This window comes from Rutidosis leptorrhynchoides, chromosome 2 (genome assembly GCF_046630445.1).
Source record: "Rutidosis leptorrhynchoides isolate AG116_Rl617_1_P2 chromosome 2, CSIRO_AGI_Rlap_v1, whole genome shotgun sequence".
In the NCBI taxonomy this organism is placed as follows: Eukaryota; Viridiplantae; Streptophyta; class Magnoliopsida; order Asterales; family Asteraceae; genus Rutidosis; species Rutidosis leptorrhynchoides.
The window spans coordinates 671,213,805-671,228,049 of record NC_092334.1 but is presented as its reverse complement, the minus strand read 5'-3'; the positions used below and the strand labels follow the sequence as shown (position 1 = coordinate 671,228,049).

Genomic DNA, 14,245 nt, shown 5'->3' with positions numbered 1-14,245 from the left:
AGGAAAGTAATAAAACACAAAACACAAAACATGTGGGCATAAATCATAACACTTATCCTTCAACCCATTGGTTGCTTGCATACATTCGGATCCAATTCATTCATACCATAGACATGACTTACTAGGCCGAACCTAGTAATCATGCCTAAGCTAACCATAGACATACTAAATATGCCTAAGCTATCATCATCTCATACATAGACACTTAATGTGTCTAAGCTAACACAAACCATAGGCAAGATTACTAGCAATGTAATAACCTTGCCTAAGCTAAACATCAACCATAGATACAACTATTAGGTTAACCCAATAGTTCTATCTAAGCTACATAACTAGTGCACTTAGTCGTTTCTCTCTTGTACGGATGCAATCCGAGAACACTAAGCCACTCTTGACCAGCCCATATTACCCCCTATGAACTCACCTTGCTTAATTGAATTTCCTTGATCACTTGTAACCTCTTTTCCTTGATTAGCACCTATACATGAGCTAATCTCATTAATCATCACTCAATCGAAAATCACAACTTTCATGTATTAATACACTATCATATACTTTCACATTTACTTAACCCCCTAATCACAACATACATACATTCTAGCTTTGATCTCATCTTTTCTAAGATAAGAATATTACCAATTAGACTTCATAACTTTAATCATGTACATTACTTGTTTATCTCTTTTAGCAATACATGCAACTTTCCTTCAATCCTTTTATTATTCATCAAATGTGCATAATAATCCAATTTCATTACTAGCACCCTTAAATTATCAAATAATCAATTTCTATGACTTACAACAATAACAATAGCTCATACGTGAACATCCTTCATCATAATTTCTAACTAGAACACATAAACTTCTCATTGAGACATTTTAACAAACACTTGGTGTGCATGACTAGAAATTTAACTAGAACATCACCAAATTCATCATATTCACACCATAAATCCATAATGCAAGTTCATACTTAATTCTTCTTCCAAAATCAATAACAATTTCATTCTAACTCAAACAATTGTGCACAATTCAACAAATAGCAACTTCTTAAGCATAAATCTCATCATTAACACACAATACAAGCAATACTTAGACATAAAATTCATACCTTGACTTTTAGAGTTCAAGAACCCTAATTTGTGCACAAGAAGAGAAATAAGAAGAATTGAGACTTGCTAGTGTGCTTAGAATATCTTAGATTTCACCAAATTAAGCTTGCATGAGTCTAATTTCAACAATTTGTGGTTCTCCTTCTTCTTCTCCCTCAAAGTCGACACACATACATATACAGGAAGCTTTTCTGTAATTTTTTTGTGAATAAACTCAATTTCCAGCATTTTATTCTTTTTATTAAAATAACTTTAGCTTATTTGCACTTTCTACCCTCCCCACCACAACTATGGTTAGAGAAGTCCTTAATCTTAACTTTGCACCCTTAGTCCTTCCTAACTTAACCAATAAACTTAACTTTTGTCCATTTAACATAAAATAACCTTTACCATTTAATTTCTTAGCAATAAAAATTCACATAAAATAATACCTTAAATAATTGGGATGTTACAACTCTCCCCCTCTTGGATCGTTCGCGTCCTCGCGAACCATTCTTGATGCAACGACGGATAATACTTCATGAGCCATTCTTCGGGTTCCCATGTACATTCGGAACCTTTTCTAAATTGCCATAACACCTTCAATAATATTACCGACTTATTTCTCAAGTGCTTAACCTTTTGATCCAAAATCTTTATTGGCTTTTCCGCATATCTTAACTTATCATCGACCTCAATTTCATTCAAAGGAACATAAGTTGATTCATCCGCCAAGCACTTTCTCAATTGTGACACGTGAAACGTGTCATGTATATTACTCAATTCATTGGGTAAAGCCAAACGGTAGGCTACCTTCCCAACCTTTGCCACTATCTCAAATGGTCCCACGAACCTTGGACCCAATTTTCCCCTCTTTCTAAAACGAATGATGCCTTTCCATGGAGAAACTTTTAGCATCACTTTATCACCTACTTGAAATTCTATCGGTTTTCTCCTTTTATCTACATAAGACTTTTGTCGATCTTGTGCCGCCTTTATCCTTTCACGAATTTGGTCAATCATCTCGGTGGTTTGTTGTACTATTTCCGTGCTTCCTAATTCCCGTTGACCTACTTCGCCCCAACAAATCGGGGTTCTACACCTCCTTCCATACAACATCTCATATGGTGCCATTCCAATTGTAGAGTGATAACTATTGTTGTATGAAAATTCAACTAATGGTAAATGAGCATCCCAACTACCACCAAAATCGATAACACATGCTCTTAACATATCCTCGAGAGTTTGTATAGTCCGCTCACTTTGACCATCCGTTTGCGGGTGAAACGCGGTACTTACATGTAACTTAGTACCCATTTCCTCTTGAAACTTTCTCCAATATCGCGATGTAAATCGGGTGTCTCGATCCGAAACAATAGAAACCGGCACTCCATGCCTTGCAACAACTTCTTTCATATATAACTTTGACATTGCTTCCGACGACGAAGCTTCTCTTATTGCCAAAAATAATGCACTCTTAGTCAATCTATCAACAATAACCCAAATTGCATCGTGTTGTCTAGGGGTCTTAGGCAACTTAGTCACTAAATCCATTGTAATATGCTCCCATTTCCAAACCGGTACTTCTAAAGGTTGCATCTTACCGTAAGGCATTTGATGATCGGCTTTCACTCGAAGACAAGTAAGACACTTGTGCACATACTTAACTATATCTCTCTTCATTCCCGGCCACCAATAGTCTTTCCTTAAATCTCTATACATTTTCGTAGCACCGGGGTGAATCGAATACTTAGACTTGTGAGCTAAGTCAAGGAGCTCACTTCTAACATCACTTTGCAAAGGTACCCAAATTCTCCCATATCTAAGCCTTAAACCACGAGAATCTACCACAAAATCGTCAACTTGCCCCTTGATTCTTTCTTTTCTCACGTTTTCGGGCGATAATGCTTCACCTTGTGCAACACGAATATCATCAAATATTTGAGGTGATATTACCATAGCCAAGCTTGTTATCTTAATCGGTTGATGACTTGACTTCCTACTAAGAGCATCCGCTACTACATTCGCTTTTCCGGGGTGATATAAGATCTCACAATCATAATCTTTCACCAAATCGAGACCTCTCCTTTGCCTATCGTTCAAATCCCTTTGATCAAACAAATACTTTAAGTTCTTATGATCGGTATAAATGGAAAACTTAACACCATAAAGATAATGACGCCAAATCTTTAGAGCAAAAACCACGGCCGTCAATTCTAAATCATGCGTAGGATAGCGTTTCTCGTGTTCCTTCAATTGTCGGGAAGCATAAGCTATGACCTTCCCATTTTGCATCAATACACACCCTAAGCCTTTCTTAGAAGCATCACAATAAACCGTCATGTTCTCATTCCCTTCCGGTAAAACCAATATGGGAGCTTGAACGAGCTTCTCCTTAAGGAGTTGAAACGCTTGTTCTTGCTTTTCTTCCCATCTCCATGGCACACTTTTACGAGTCAACTTGGTGAGTGGGGTGGCTATTCTAGAAAAATCTTGTATAAATCGCCGATAATACCCCGCTAAACCTAGAAAACTCCTAACCTCGGTAGGATTCGTAGGTGGTTCCCATCTCATAATTGCCTCTATCTTCACCGGATCAACACAAATACCCTTCTTGTTAATGACATGGCCCAAAAATTGAACTTCACGAAGCCAAAACTCGCACTTAGAGAACTTAGCAAACAATCTTTCTCTTCTTAAAGTCTCTAATACTTGTCTTAAATGTACCGTATGTTCCTCTTCACTCTTAGAATATACCAAAATGTCATCAATGAACACAATTACAAACCTATCAAGCATCGGTCGACAAACTCTATTCATCAAATCCATAAACGCGGCCGGAGCATTTGTTAATCCAAACGGCATAACCACAAACTCATAATGACCATACCTTGTTCGAAAAGCCGTTTTAGGGACATCTTCTTCCCTCACCTTCAATTGATGGTAACCCGACCTTAAATCTATCTTTGAAAAGAAACTAGCACCTTGTAGTTGATCAAACAAATCGTCTATCCTTGGCAACGGGTACTTGTTCTTAATAGTGACTTTATTCAATTCTCGATAATCAATACACATTCTCATAGTTCCATCCTTCTTTTTCACAAATAAAACCGGAGCTCCCCAAGGTGAACTACTAGGACGTATAAAACCTTTATCTATCAAATCTTGTAATTGAGTTATCATTTCTCTCATTTCCGACGGGGCTAATCGATAGGGAGCTTTGGCAATTGGCGTGGCCCCGGGTATCAAATCTATTCTAAACTCTACGTCTCGCTCGGGAGGTACACCGGGCAATTCACTTGGAAACACATCCGGAAACTCGTTAACTATTGGTACATCATCTAATTCAACAACCTTTTTCGAATCATCAACAACATGTGCCAAAAAGGCACAACACCCATGAGACAAAAATCTTTTAGCCTTAGCATATGTGCATATAGGAATTGCACGCCTAGCTCGTTCCCCATAAATCCATATAACTTTTCCACTTGGTGATTGAACTAACACTATTTTCTTACGACACAAAATTATCCCCTCATTGTCATCTAGCCAATCCATGCCCACAATTACTTGAAATTCCCCCATTTGCATGGGTATTAAATCAATGACAAACTTTTCATCATCCAAAATAATTTCACACCCCTTAATGATACTATACACCATCACGGTCTTATTATCCGCTATTTCAACCTCTAATGGGTGTTCTAACATACTTGGAGTCATATTAAAATGCTTACAAAAAGAATACGATACAAATGACCGCGTAGCACCGGAATCAAACAAAACATGCGCAGGTAAAGAGTTTACAATATAGGTACCTGACACCACATTTTGGGACTCCTTCGCTTCGAGTGCGGTAATCTGATGAGCTCGGGCCCTTGGTCGGCTATCGCTAGTCTTCGGTTCCGTCTTAACCTCTTTCTTAACACTACCACTAGCTAAATCCTTCTTGTATTCCGGACATTCGGCTTGAAAGTGACCTTTCTCAAAACAATAATAACATTGCTTACCTTTCTTAGGACATTCGGCGGCCCTATGTCCCGGCTTTCCACAAGAGTAACAATCGGAGGTACCCGCTTTACATTCACCCGTATGATTCTTACCACACCTACTACACGTCTTGGCTTCTTTCCCACCGCTCTTACCCGACACAAAACCCCCTTTTGACTTGTGCGGGGACTCGGAACCAAACTTACCCTTCTTCGGACTAACATTTTGCATCGCCTTAGAGTCTTGATCTAACTTTCGCTTAAACACCGCCTTCTTCCTAAGTTCATGTTCTCTAACAAGTGCTCTATTCATCATCTCAGCTAAGGTCTTATAAGTGCTCTTGTCGATAAATTCACTTATCTCGGGATTTAACTTTTCATGATAATGATCCATCATCAACTTGGGACTTGACACGAAGTCCGGACAAAAACGAGACTTGTCATTGAACTCAGCATTAAACTCGGTCACCGACTTACTTCCATGCTCTATATTCATAAACTCGGATTTCAACCTACTAACCTCGGCGGGCGGAGCAAATTGAGTCATAAACATTTCACGGAATTTGTCCCATGAGAAACTTGTAGCCACGTCTCGCCCATGAGACTTAACTATAAAATTCCACCACTCATAACCACTACCCTTCATTTGATGTGCCGCGTAAATTACCTTTAAATGCTCGGGGCATTCACATAACATAAAAGTTTCTTCAATTTCGTCTATCCACCTTTGACTAACGATTGGGTCAACCTTACCATGAAACTCGGGGGGATGGCAATTTGCAAAGTTCTTGTATTCAAAACGATCATCCTTCTTCTTTGGGGCTTCTACCTCTTCTTGTCTTACCCCACTACCGCCTTCACCTCTTAAGGTAGGGTTATTAGCAATAAGAGTCTTTAACTTCTCATCTAATTGATCATTGATCAATGTCTTGATCTTTTCTAACAAGGTTGGGGTATAACGTATCAAGGCTTGCCCTATTTGCCCCGAAATGTCATTTGGCATGTTAACTTCTTCCGATTCGTTTTGAGAGTCTTCTATAGACTCCGTAGATGGGGTGCGGACGTACTCATCATCCTCATCTTGACCTCGGTTTGGTGATACAATAGCCATTCTGAAAATTACATTCAACCCATTAGTTCAAATACCGGTAACACCATTATTCATCAAAACCAAACAATCTGAAAGAATTCCTAACTCGATTCACCATGACCATAGTAGACGTCCATGTGTACTAGAATGAAGTAATAGCAATGGCCTGTTGTTATTACTCCATTTCATTACACATCTAGTCTACCACGACATCATGGCTAGCGAGTATCAAACTCCTTACATAAACCAATTCGTAATCTTATTCATTATTCTATGGGTCTTGTCAATGACTCTACCCTATGGAGCATGGCACAACTATACGACTTAAACACTTATGCAAGTCCTAAACTGCTTATCCTTTCACAACAATGGTTTAAGCCTAGATAATCCCTATCGTGGGTTATCCAAGTCCCTTAAACCACAGCTCTGATACCAACTTTTAACGCCTTGAATCGAGTAAAATTTTTTTTTTTTTTTTTTTTTTTGAAAAACAAGGTTACTGCCTGGACAAGGCTTATGCCGCGGCGCGGCCAGCCTTGTCGCGGCGCGACAATACACAGGAAAATTTATACTTCTTAGCCTTGCTTCTGTTCCCAACATCAGTTATATGCCGCGGCGCGGAGCCCTTGGCCGCGGCGCGACATAACACTAATCCGGGGACTGATCTGCAACATTTCACTTAAACCAAACTTTTTCACTTTTCATCATACTCAAACATATTTAAAACTGCATAATTCATACACAAACATCAGAAATCAGTTTCTAACATCGTGAACCATCTATAAACAACATTTAGACAACAAAACGTGTTTTCATGAATCAAAACCATCATTTGGTCCCAAGTTCAACAATAACAAACATGACTCATTCAAAGCCCTTGGCGTTTAATAAGCGGTAACCGTAGAGCGTGATTACAAAAAGGGACTTGCAATACCACTTACGCTATGCCAATGCTCCTCTAGCGCTTTACACGGGCTCCTTACCTTCACGATGGACCTTAGCACCTAAAACATAAAACATCATAGGGGTAAGCTTTTGCACTTAGTGAGTTATAGGAAAGTAATAAAACACAAAACACAAAACATGTGGGCATAAATCATAACACTTATCCTTCAACCCATTGGTTGCTTGCATACATTCGGATCCAATTCATTCATACCATAGACATGACTTACTAGGCCGAACCTAGTAATCATGCCTAAGCTAACCATAGACATACTAAATATGCCTAAGCTATCATCATCTCATACATAGACACTTAATGTGTCTAAGCTAACACAAACCATAGGCAAGATTACTAGCAATGTAATAACCTTGCCTAAGCTAAACATCAACCATAGATACAACTATTAGGTTAACCCAATAGTTCTATCTAAGCTACATAACTAGTGCACTTAGTCGTTTCTCTCTTGCACGGATGCAATCCGAGAACACTAAGCCACTCTTGACCCGCCCATATTACCCCCTATGAACTCACCTTGCTTAATTGAATTTCCTTGATCACTTGTAACCTCTTTTCCTTGATTAGCACCTATACATGAGCTAATCTCATTAATCATCACTCAATCGAAAATCACAACTTTCATGTATTAATACACTATCATATACTTTCACATTTACTTAACCCCCTAATCACAACATACATACATTCTAGCTTTGATCTCATCTTTTCTAAGATAAGAATATTACCAATTAGACTTCATAACTTTAATCATGTACATTACTTGTTTATCTCTTTTAGCAATACATGCAACTTTCCTTCAATCCTTTTATTATTCATCAAATGTGCATAATAATCCAATTTCATTACTAGCACCCTTAAATTATCAAATAATCAATTTCTATGACTTACAACAATAACAATAGCTCATACGTGAACATCCTTCATCATAATTTCTAACTAGAACACATAAACTTCTCATTGAGACATTTTAACAAACACTTGGTGTGCATGACTAGAAATTTAACTAGAACATCACCAAATTCATCATATTCACACCATAAATCCATAATGCAAGTTCATACTTAATTCTTCTTCCAAAATCAATAACAATTTCATTCTAACTCAAACAATTGTGCACAATTCAACAAATAGCAACTTCTTAAGCATAAATCTCATCATTAACACACAATACAAGCAATACTTAGACATAAAATTCATACCTTGACTTTTAGAGTTCAAGAACCCTAATTTGTGCACAAGAAGAGAAATAAGAAGAATTGAGACTTGCTAGTGTGCTTAGAATATCTTAGATTTCACCAAATTAAGCTTGCATGAGTCTAATTTCAACAATTTGTGGTTCTCCTTCTTCTTCTCCCTCAAAGTCGACACACATACATATACAGGAAGCTTTTCTGTAATTTTTTTGTGAATAAACTCAATTTCCAGCATTTTATTCTTTTTATTAAAATAACTTTAGCTTATTTGCACTTTCTACCCTCCCCACCACAACTATGGTTAGAGAAGTCCTTAATCTTAACTTTGCACCCTTAGTCCTTCCTAACTTAACCAATAAACTTAACTTTTGTCCATTTAACATAAAATAACCTTTACCATTTAATTTCTTAGCAATAAAAATTCACATAAAATAATACCTTAAATAATTGGGATGTTACAGGTAAAATGAATAATTATTGGTATTTATTGATATCCCGCCCACCGTACCCAGTAAAGCGTATGTGGTTATATATAAATACGTCAAATTATAAGTTTGTATATTAAATTAACAAGGTATTGTTTAGTTAATATAAAACCCATTAATAGCCCATAGTCTAATTTCCACAAGTGTCGTTCTTTTATCCAAATCCCAATTATGGTACAAAGCCCAATTACCCAATTTTAATATTTTTAGCCCAACATCATGATTACTTCGGTATTAAATAAGCATAATAACAACTTAGTTACGAGACATTAATTTAAAAAAGAGAACATAACTTACATTGAGTATTTATCGCGTAGTGTTACACGGACAAAATTTCGACTTCAAAAACCCGTAAAATAACCTTTACATAACCCGAACTAATCTAATATAAAACTACCCTATACTATATATATTATATATATATTTATTTATTTATTTATTACAGAGGATTATTATTATTATTATTTATATTTAAACTCGGCAGAATTCGCGACCTTTTATAGGCATTCTGAAATTTCTGTGCTCCGCGAGTCGCGGCACTTTGTGCCTGAGAACTCCGCGAGTCGCAGGAAAATGGGATACAGCTCACACCCTTTTGGATCTTCTTTGCCGACGTTTTATGTATATAAATATAAAATATAAATAATTAATATAATTATTTATATATTATATTATATTCTTGTACATAGTAGACTTGTAATTTTTAGTCCGTTGCGTCGGGCGTTGATAGTTGACTCATGTCCCGGTTCCGGATTTTTGAACATCATTGCGTACAATTTAATATCTTATACTTTGCGTTTTGTAACTTGTACTCTTGTCTTTTTTAGATGTTCTTCATCAATAATTTGAACCACTTAGATTGTATCTTGTACATTTGAGCTTTTTGGACGTTTGCGTCTTCAAATCTTCGTTTTCGCCTTTTGTCTTCGCACTTATTTAATATAAACGATTACAACTTAAAATAGGACAATTACAACTAAATAATTTACATATTGGGAGGATATTGCTACTAAATATATGTTCATTTAGAGCACTATCAAATATCCCCACACTTGAGCACTAATAACAACTTAGTTACGAGACATTAATTTAAAAAAGAGAACATAACTTACATTGAGTACCAAGTTATTCATTTAGAGCACTATCAATTACACTTGAGCGTTGCTTGAAATTAAATCACACGAATCACTTCTTTATTCTTCACACTTTATACATTAGTGATTTTGATACGGCGGTATAAACAATGATAGTAATGATGTGGTTTACAGTCCCACATGACTATAAAAATTTAGATCCTTTAAGGAAATTGGATCTTTATGAAAACATTTGATCTTTTGAAAATTATATCTAGCTTTTACCCTAGATAAGTTTTCAGAAATATCCCTTCACCGGTGTTTGCAAATTCTTTTTGTGGGTTTGGTGGGTTTCAGATTTGAAAATTTTAGCTCAACACTTATGGTTTTGTGTCACCCACTTGCTAACCTTGTATTAGGAAAGCAACACGTCCAGTTTACTTGTCCTGTATATTACCTTTCGGCAAACCACCGTCCGGTTGTAAAGGAAAGCGATGAACAAGCAACTGTTAAGGCAATGTCTAATGACATGCATTTGATTATGGTCCAAAAACGTGTCGGATGCTATTACTATCCTTTGTAGGAGCAATAGTAAAGATCATCCTATGATTTTTCGGTCTGGCACAAGGTCCTGTCTTCGACCATGCTATGCAACCACCGTTCTTACGGGTTGACACCCGATTTGGTTCAGGTGACCTAATGAATTCCAGGTGAATTCCTAGGATTTTACGTTCAATGGTAATGAACGTATTGAAAATAGGTTTTCAGAAAACAAATCGGTTTTAATTTTGATCAAAATATTTTCTCGTTCAAGCTCGAGTTTAGATATCATTGAATTCCATGAGTTTATAATTCTCAATCTTTAAGGTCAATCTCTAGGATTGAGTAATATCAGTCTTAAAAGCTGATTTTTAATCTTTAAGGAGATTATCCTTTCTGGAGATCTGATTCATTAGTCTTATCCAGCTAATTTGCACGGCGCCCTCCCCATTTTACGAGATAAATTCTTCTCATGGTTAGGATAAATCTGACCACTTGGCGACCCTATTTGATGCTGAGGTCCGTGGATTTCCTGCTGATTTTAGAGATAACTTTTCTAGATTTTTCGTCAACCTACAGCTGGTCTGGACGACAACTTCTTGACATAAATCAAGAAGCGCGTGTCTTTTTCGGAAGACTTTACTTCCTTTTAATGATGGAATTGATTCATCGTGTAGATCCATATCTCTTTACAGTAAATCAAGTAAGACAGTTAATTTAGTCCAAAAAGCACCTGCAATAACTTTATAGAAACATGTGATAGATAGTTTTTAATTGAATAACTTGGTACATTCTCCCCACACTTGGCTTTTTTTCATGCGTCTTTTTATATCTTAAATAAATAAATTCAAGCGTTTTAGTTGTTTCTCAATTTATGTCCTTTTCGAGGTAACAATAATTTCGGTATTATCACCTAGTTTTATTGTTCATAAATATGTATAAACATGATTTTAAATTCATTTAGTTGAAAATTTATCAAATTTTCATAAAATTTGACAAATAAACCAAGTATAAACCCGAGAGAATTTATAACCCTTCCCCACACTTGAGATTATGCAATGCCCTCATTTGCATGAAATCAGACTTTAATTATAAATTCACGAGGGTGATAAGTGTAGAAAAGTGATTAAAAATACCCAATTTGTAATTACAAAGCTCGTTGAATGATAGATGGATCGCCTCATCGTTCATTCCTTCTTGTTTTATCACACATGTTTTTCTTCAAAAACGGTTGCTTTTCTGAACTGTTATCTAAGTTTTGAAAATACGTCTTTTGAAATGCCCCGTCCTAATCCATCTGGACGAAGTCATCAACATTTGATCTCAGAGCGATGATCGACTCCAAATAATGTCCTTAAAATGAGCAAATGCACAGCGGAAGATTTCTTTCACACCTGAGAATAAACATGCTTTCAAGTGTCAACCAAAAGGTTGGTGAGTTCATAGGTTTATCTTAAAACAATAAAATTTATCATTTTGATAGACCACAAAATTTAAATGATGCATGGTATAAATGGGCCCGAATCCTATACCCACCTGTAATGTACATGCTATATCTTTTAAATAGAGTACATCTTTCTCGTGTACGAAACCATTTTCATAAATCATAGTAACCGTACGCATATCTCGTGCACAAAAACTAATACACATAACCTGTGTATAAAAATCATTCTCTCGATACATAACATTCATATCAATTGGTGGCAATTATCATGTCCACATAATTCAATGGTGGCAATTATCATGTCCACATAATTCAACGGTGGCAATTATCATGTCCACATAATTCAATAATAATCCGCAGAACCTCTGTCTGCATAATAATTCATTCGAGGAATGTTTTGCTTGTTTCTATCTCGTCAAACATTTATAAAAGCATTTCATGTATTCGCAGTTCAAAATATATTTCAAAAGCATTTAATAAAGCAGTTATAAAAACAGCGCATGTATTCTCAGTCCAAAAAATGTAAAGAGTAAAATGGAATCAAATGAACTCACCATACTGTATTTTGTAGTAAAAATACATATGACGTCATTGAACAAATATAGGGTTGGCCTCGGATTCACGAACCTATATCATTCGTATATATATATTAAAACATAAACTTGAAATCGAACAATTTTTATATATTACTAGTGATATAGTTGTTATATTTAATAACTTATAAGTTTTATTAATTAATTAATTAGGTACATTTATTTTATATATACTTTAAATTAATAATTATTATTTATTATAAACATATTAATATATTTATGTTATATGTATTAAATATAGTTTTTATATAACTTAATAGTTATTTGATAAAATAATATTAATGATAATAATTATAAGGTTAAAAATAATATTAATAATGATATTAATAATAAAATAACCATAATAATAATAATATTAATAATTCATTTAAATTGTAACTTAAATGTGATTTTTATCATTTTCATATTAATATCCTTATTTATAATCTTTATATTTATATTCATAATAATAATAGTAATAATTTATTTTAATAATGATAATAATGACAATAATTATAATAAGTAAAATTTTTACCTTAATATGAAAAAGACTTAAAGGAATGCCCCAGCCCAGGCTCGAACACGCGACCTCCCGCTAACCCGATAACATCCTTAACCAATTGATCCATTCAAATTTTCTGTTATAATTTCCCGTCCCATAAATATATCACCCGTTTCACTATTTCTTTTTTTTTCTCCTTCATTAATTTACACAGGCCCAACCCAAAAATCAAAACCTGATAACAAAGCTTAATGGGCTGCACACCCCAACCAAATTGTGATCCGATACAGCAAAAAAAAAACGAAGCCCACACTTAAAGATGAACCCTACTTAATTGTCTTCTGGGTACGTACGTGGCAAAGCAAAAAAAAAATAAAAAATAAAACCAATCTGTTTAAATAATTTAAAACATAGCTGGATCCCATCCAAATTCCTTTATTGTATCATGATTGGTCTGTAATCATTTACCATCTATAATTATCACTTCCTCTTCATTTTATCACAACGTAACGAATTCATTACTTCGTCATCTTCTTGCATCTTAACGAGTCACCTTCATGATCTTTAAGTCATCATCATTATTATTTAGTAACTTTCATCCATGCCCGTCGTCCATAGTAAATAGAAACACGTTATAACAACAGTAGGAAAAAATAGCAGAACGGAGGAATATTCAGGTTTTTGATGATGGCGGTTCTCATTTGAATGATGGTGGTTTAGGTTATAGATCGAGCAACATGAGGGGTTTGAAAAAAAATAAGAATAAAAATAGAAGACAGCTTGTAGCAATTATAGTCGGTGATCGTGGGTTTCTTTTGAAACAATAACAGAATGAAACAAGCAATAGCAGATCACGTTCAACACATTTGGTTGGGGACTTAATCAGAGAATGTAATGCAGCAGCAACCTAACCAGGCCATAGTAATTAGATTACGGCCCAAACATAAAAGATACCCGACCCAATTTGTAATAAGTAATCCGTCCCAGGTTTGAGTTTTATAACTCGACCCAATTCAATACCGGAAACAGAAAGGAAGGGAAACAAATATAACCGAGGTAATCTCAACCTTTATTAAATTGCAAGTGGGGTTTGTTAGACTTCGCAGTTGTCGGCCACAATGAAAGAAAATGGAAAACGTCGGCGGCGATTATGATTTATACCGACAAACAAAATTTTGTAGCAGCCATATCCTCTTCTTTTCTTCATCTTCTATTTCTCACATGTGGGTATGAGTATAGTGATGTTTGAAGTTCATGGTGATGGGGTGGTGAAAGCGATTGTAGGGTGTGGGTGACCAAAAGT

The 14,245-nt window shown here is 35.5% G+C and overlaps 1 protein-coding gene across 1 annotated transcript in view; it reads right to left on the bottom strand.

Moving 5' to 3' along the window:
- Window positions 1-14,245, bottom strand: part of LOC139890258 (uncharacterized) — a 94,503-nt gene that overhangs the window by 8,223 nt on the left and 72,035 nt on the right. Inside the window, exons 5-8 of the mRNA XM_071873151.1 lie at window positions 4,240-4,444; window positions 3,113-4,011; window positions 2,293-2,410; window positions 1,208-1,302 (exon numbers count right to left, since the gene is read on the bottom strand). Of these exons, the coding sequence (XP_071729252.1) occupies window positions 1,208-1,302; window positions 2,293-2,410; window positions 3,113-4,011; window positions 4,240-4,444 (1,317 nt within the window). The remainder of the gene's footprint in view (window positions 1-1,207; window positions 1,303-2,292; window positions 2,411-3,112; window positions 4,012-4,239; window positions 4,445-14,245) is intronic.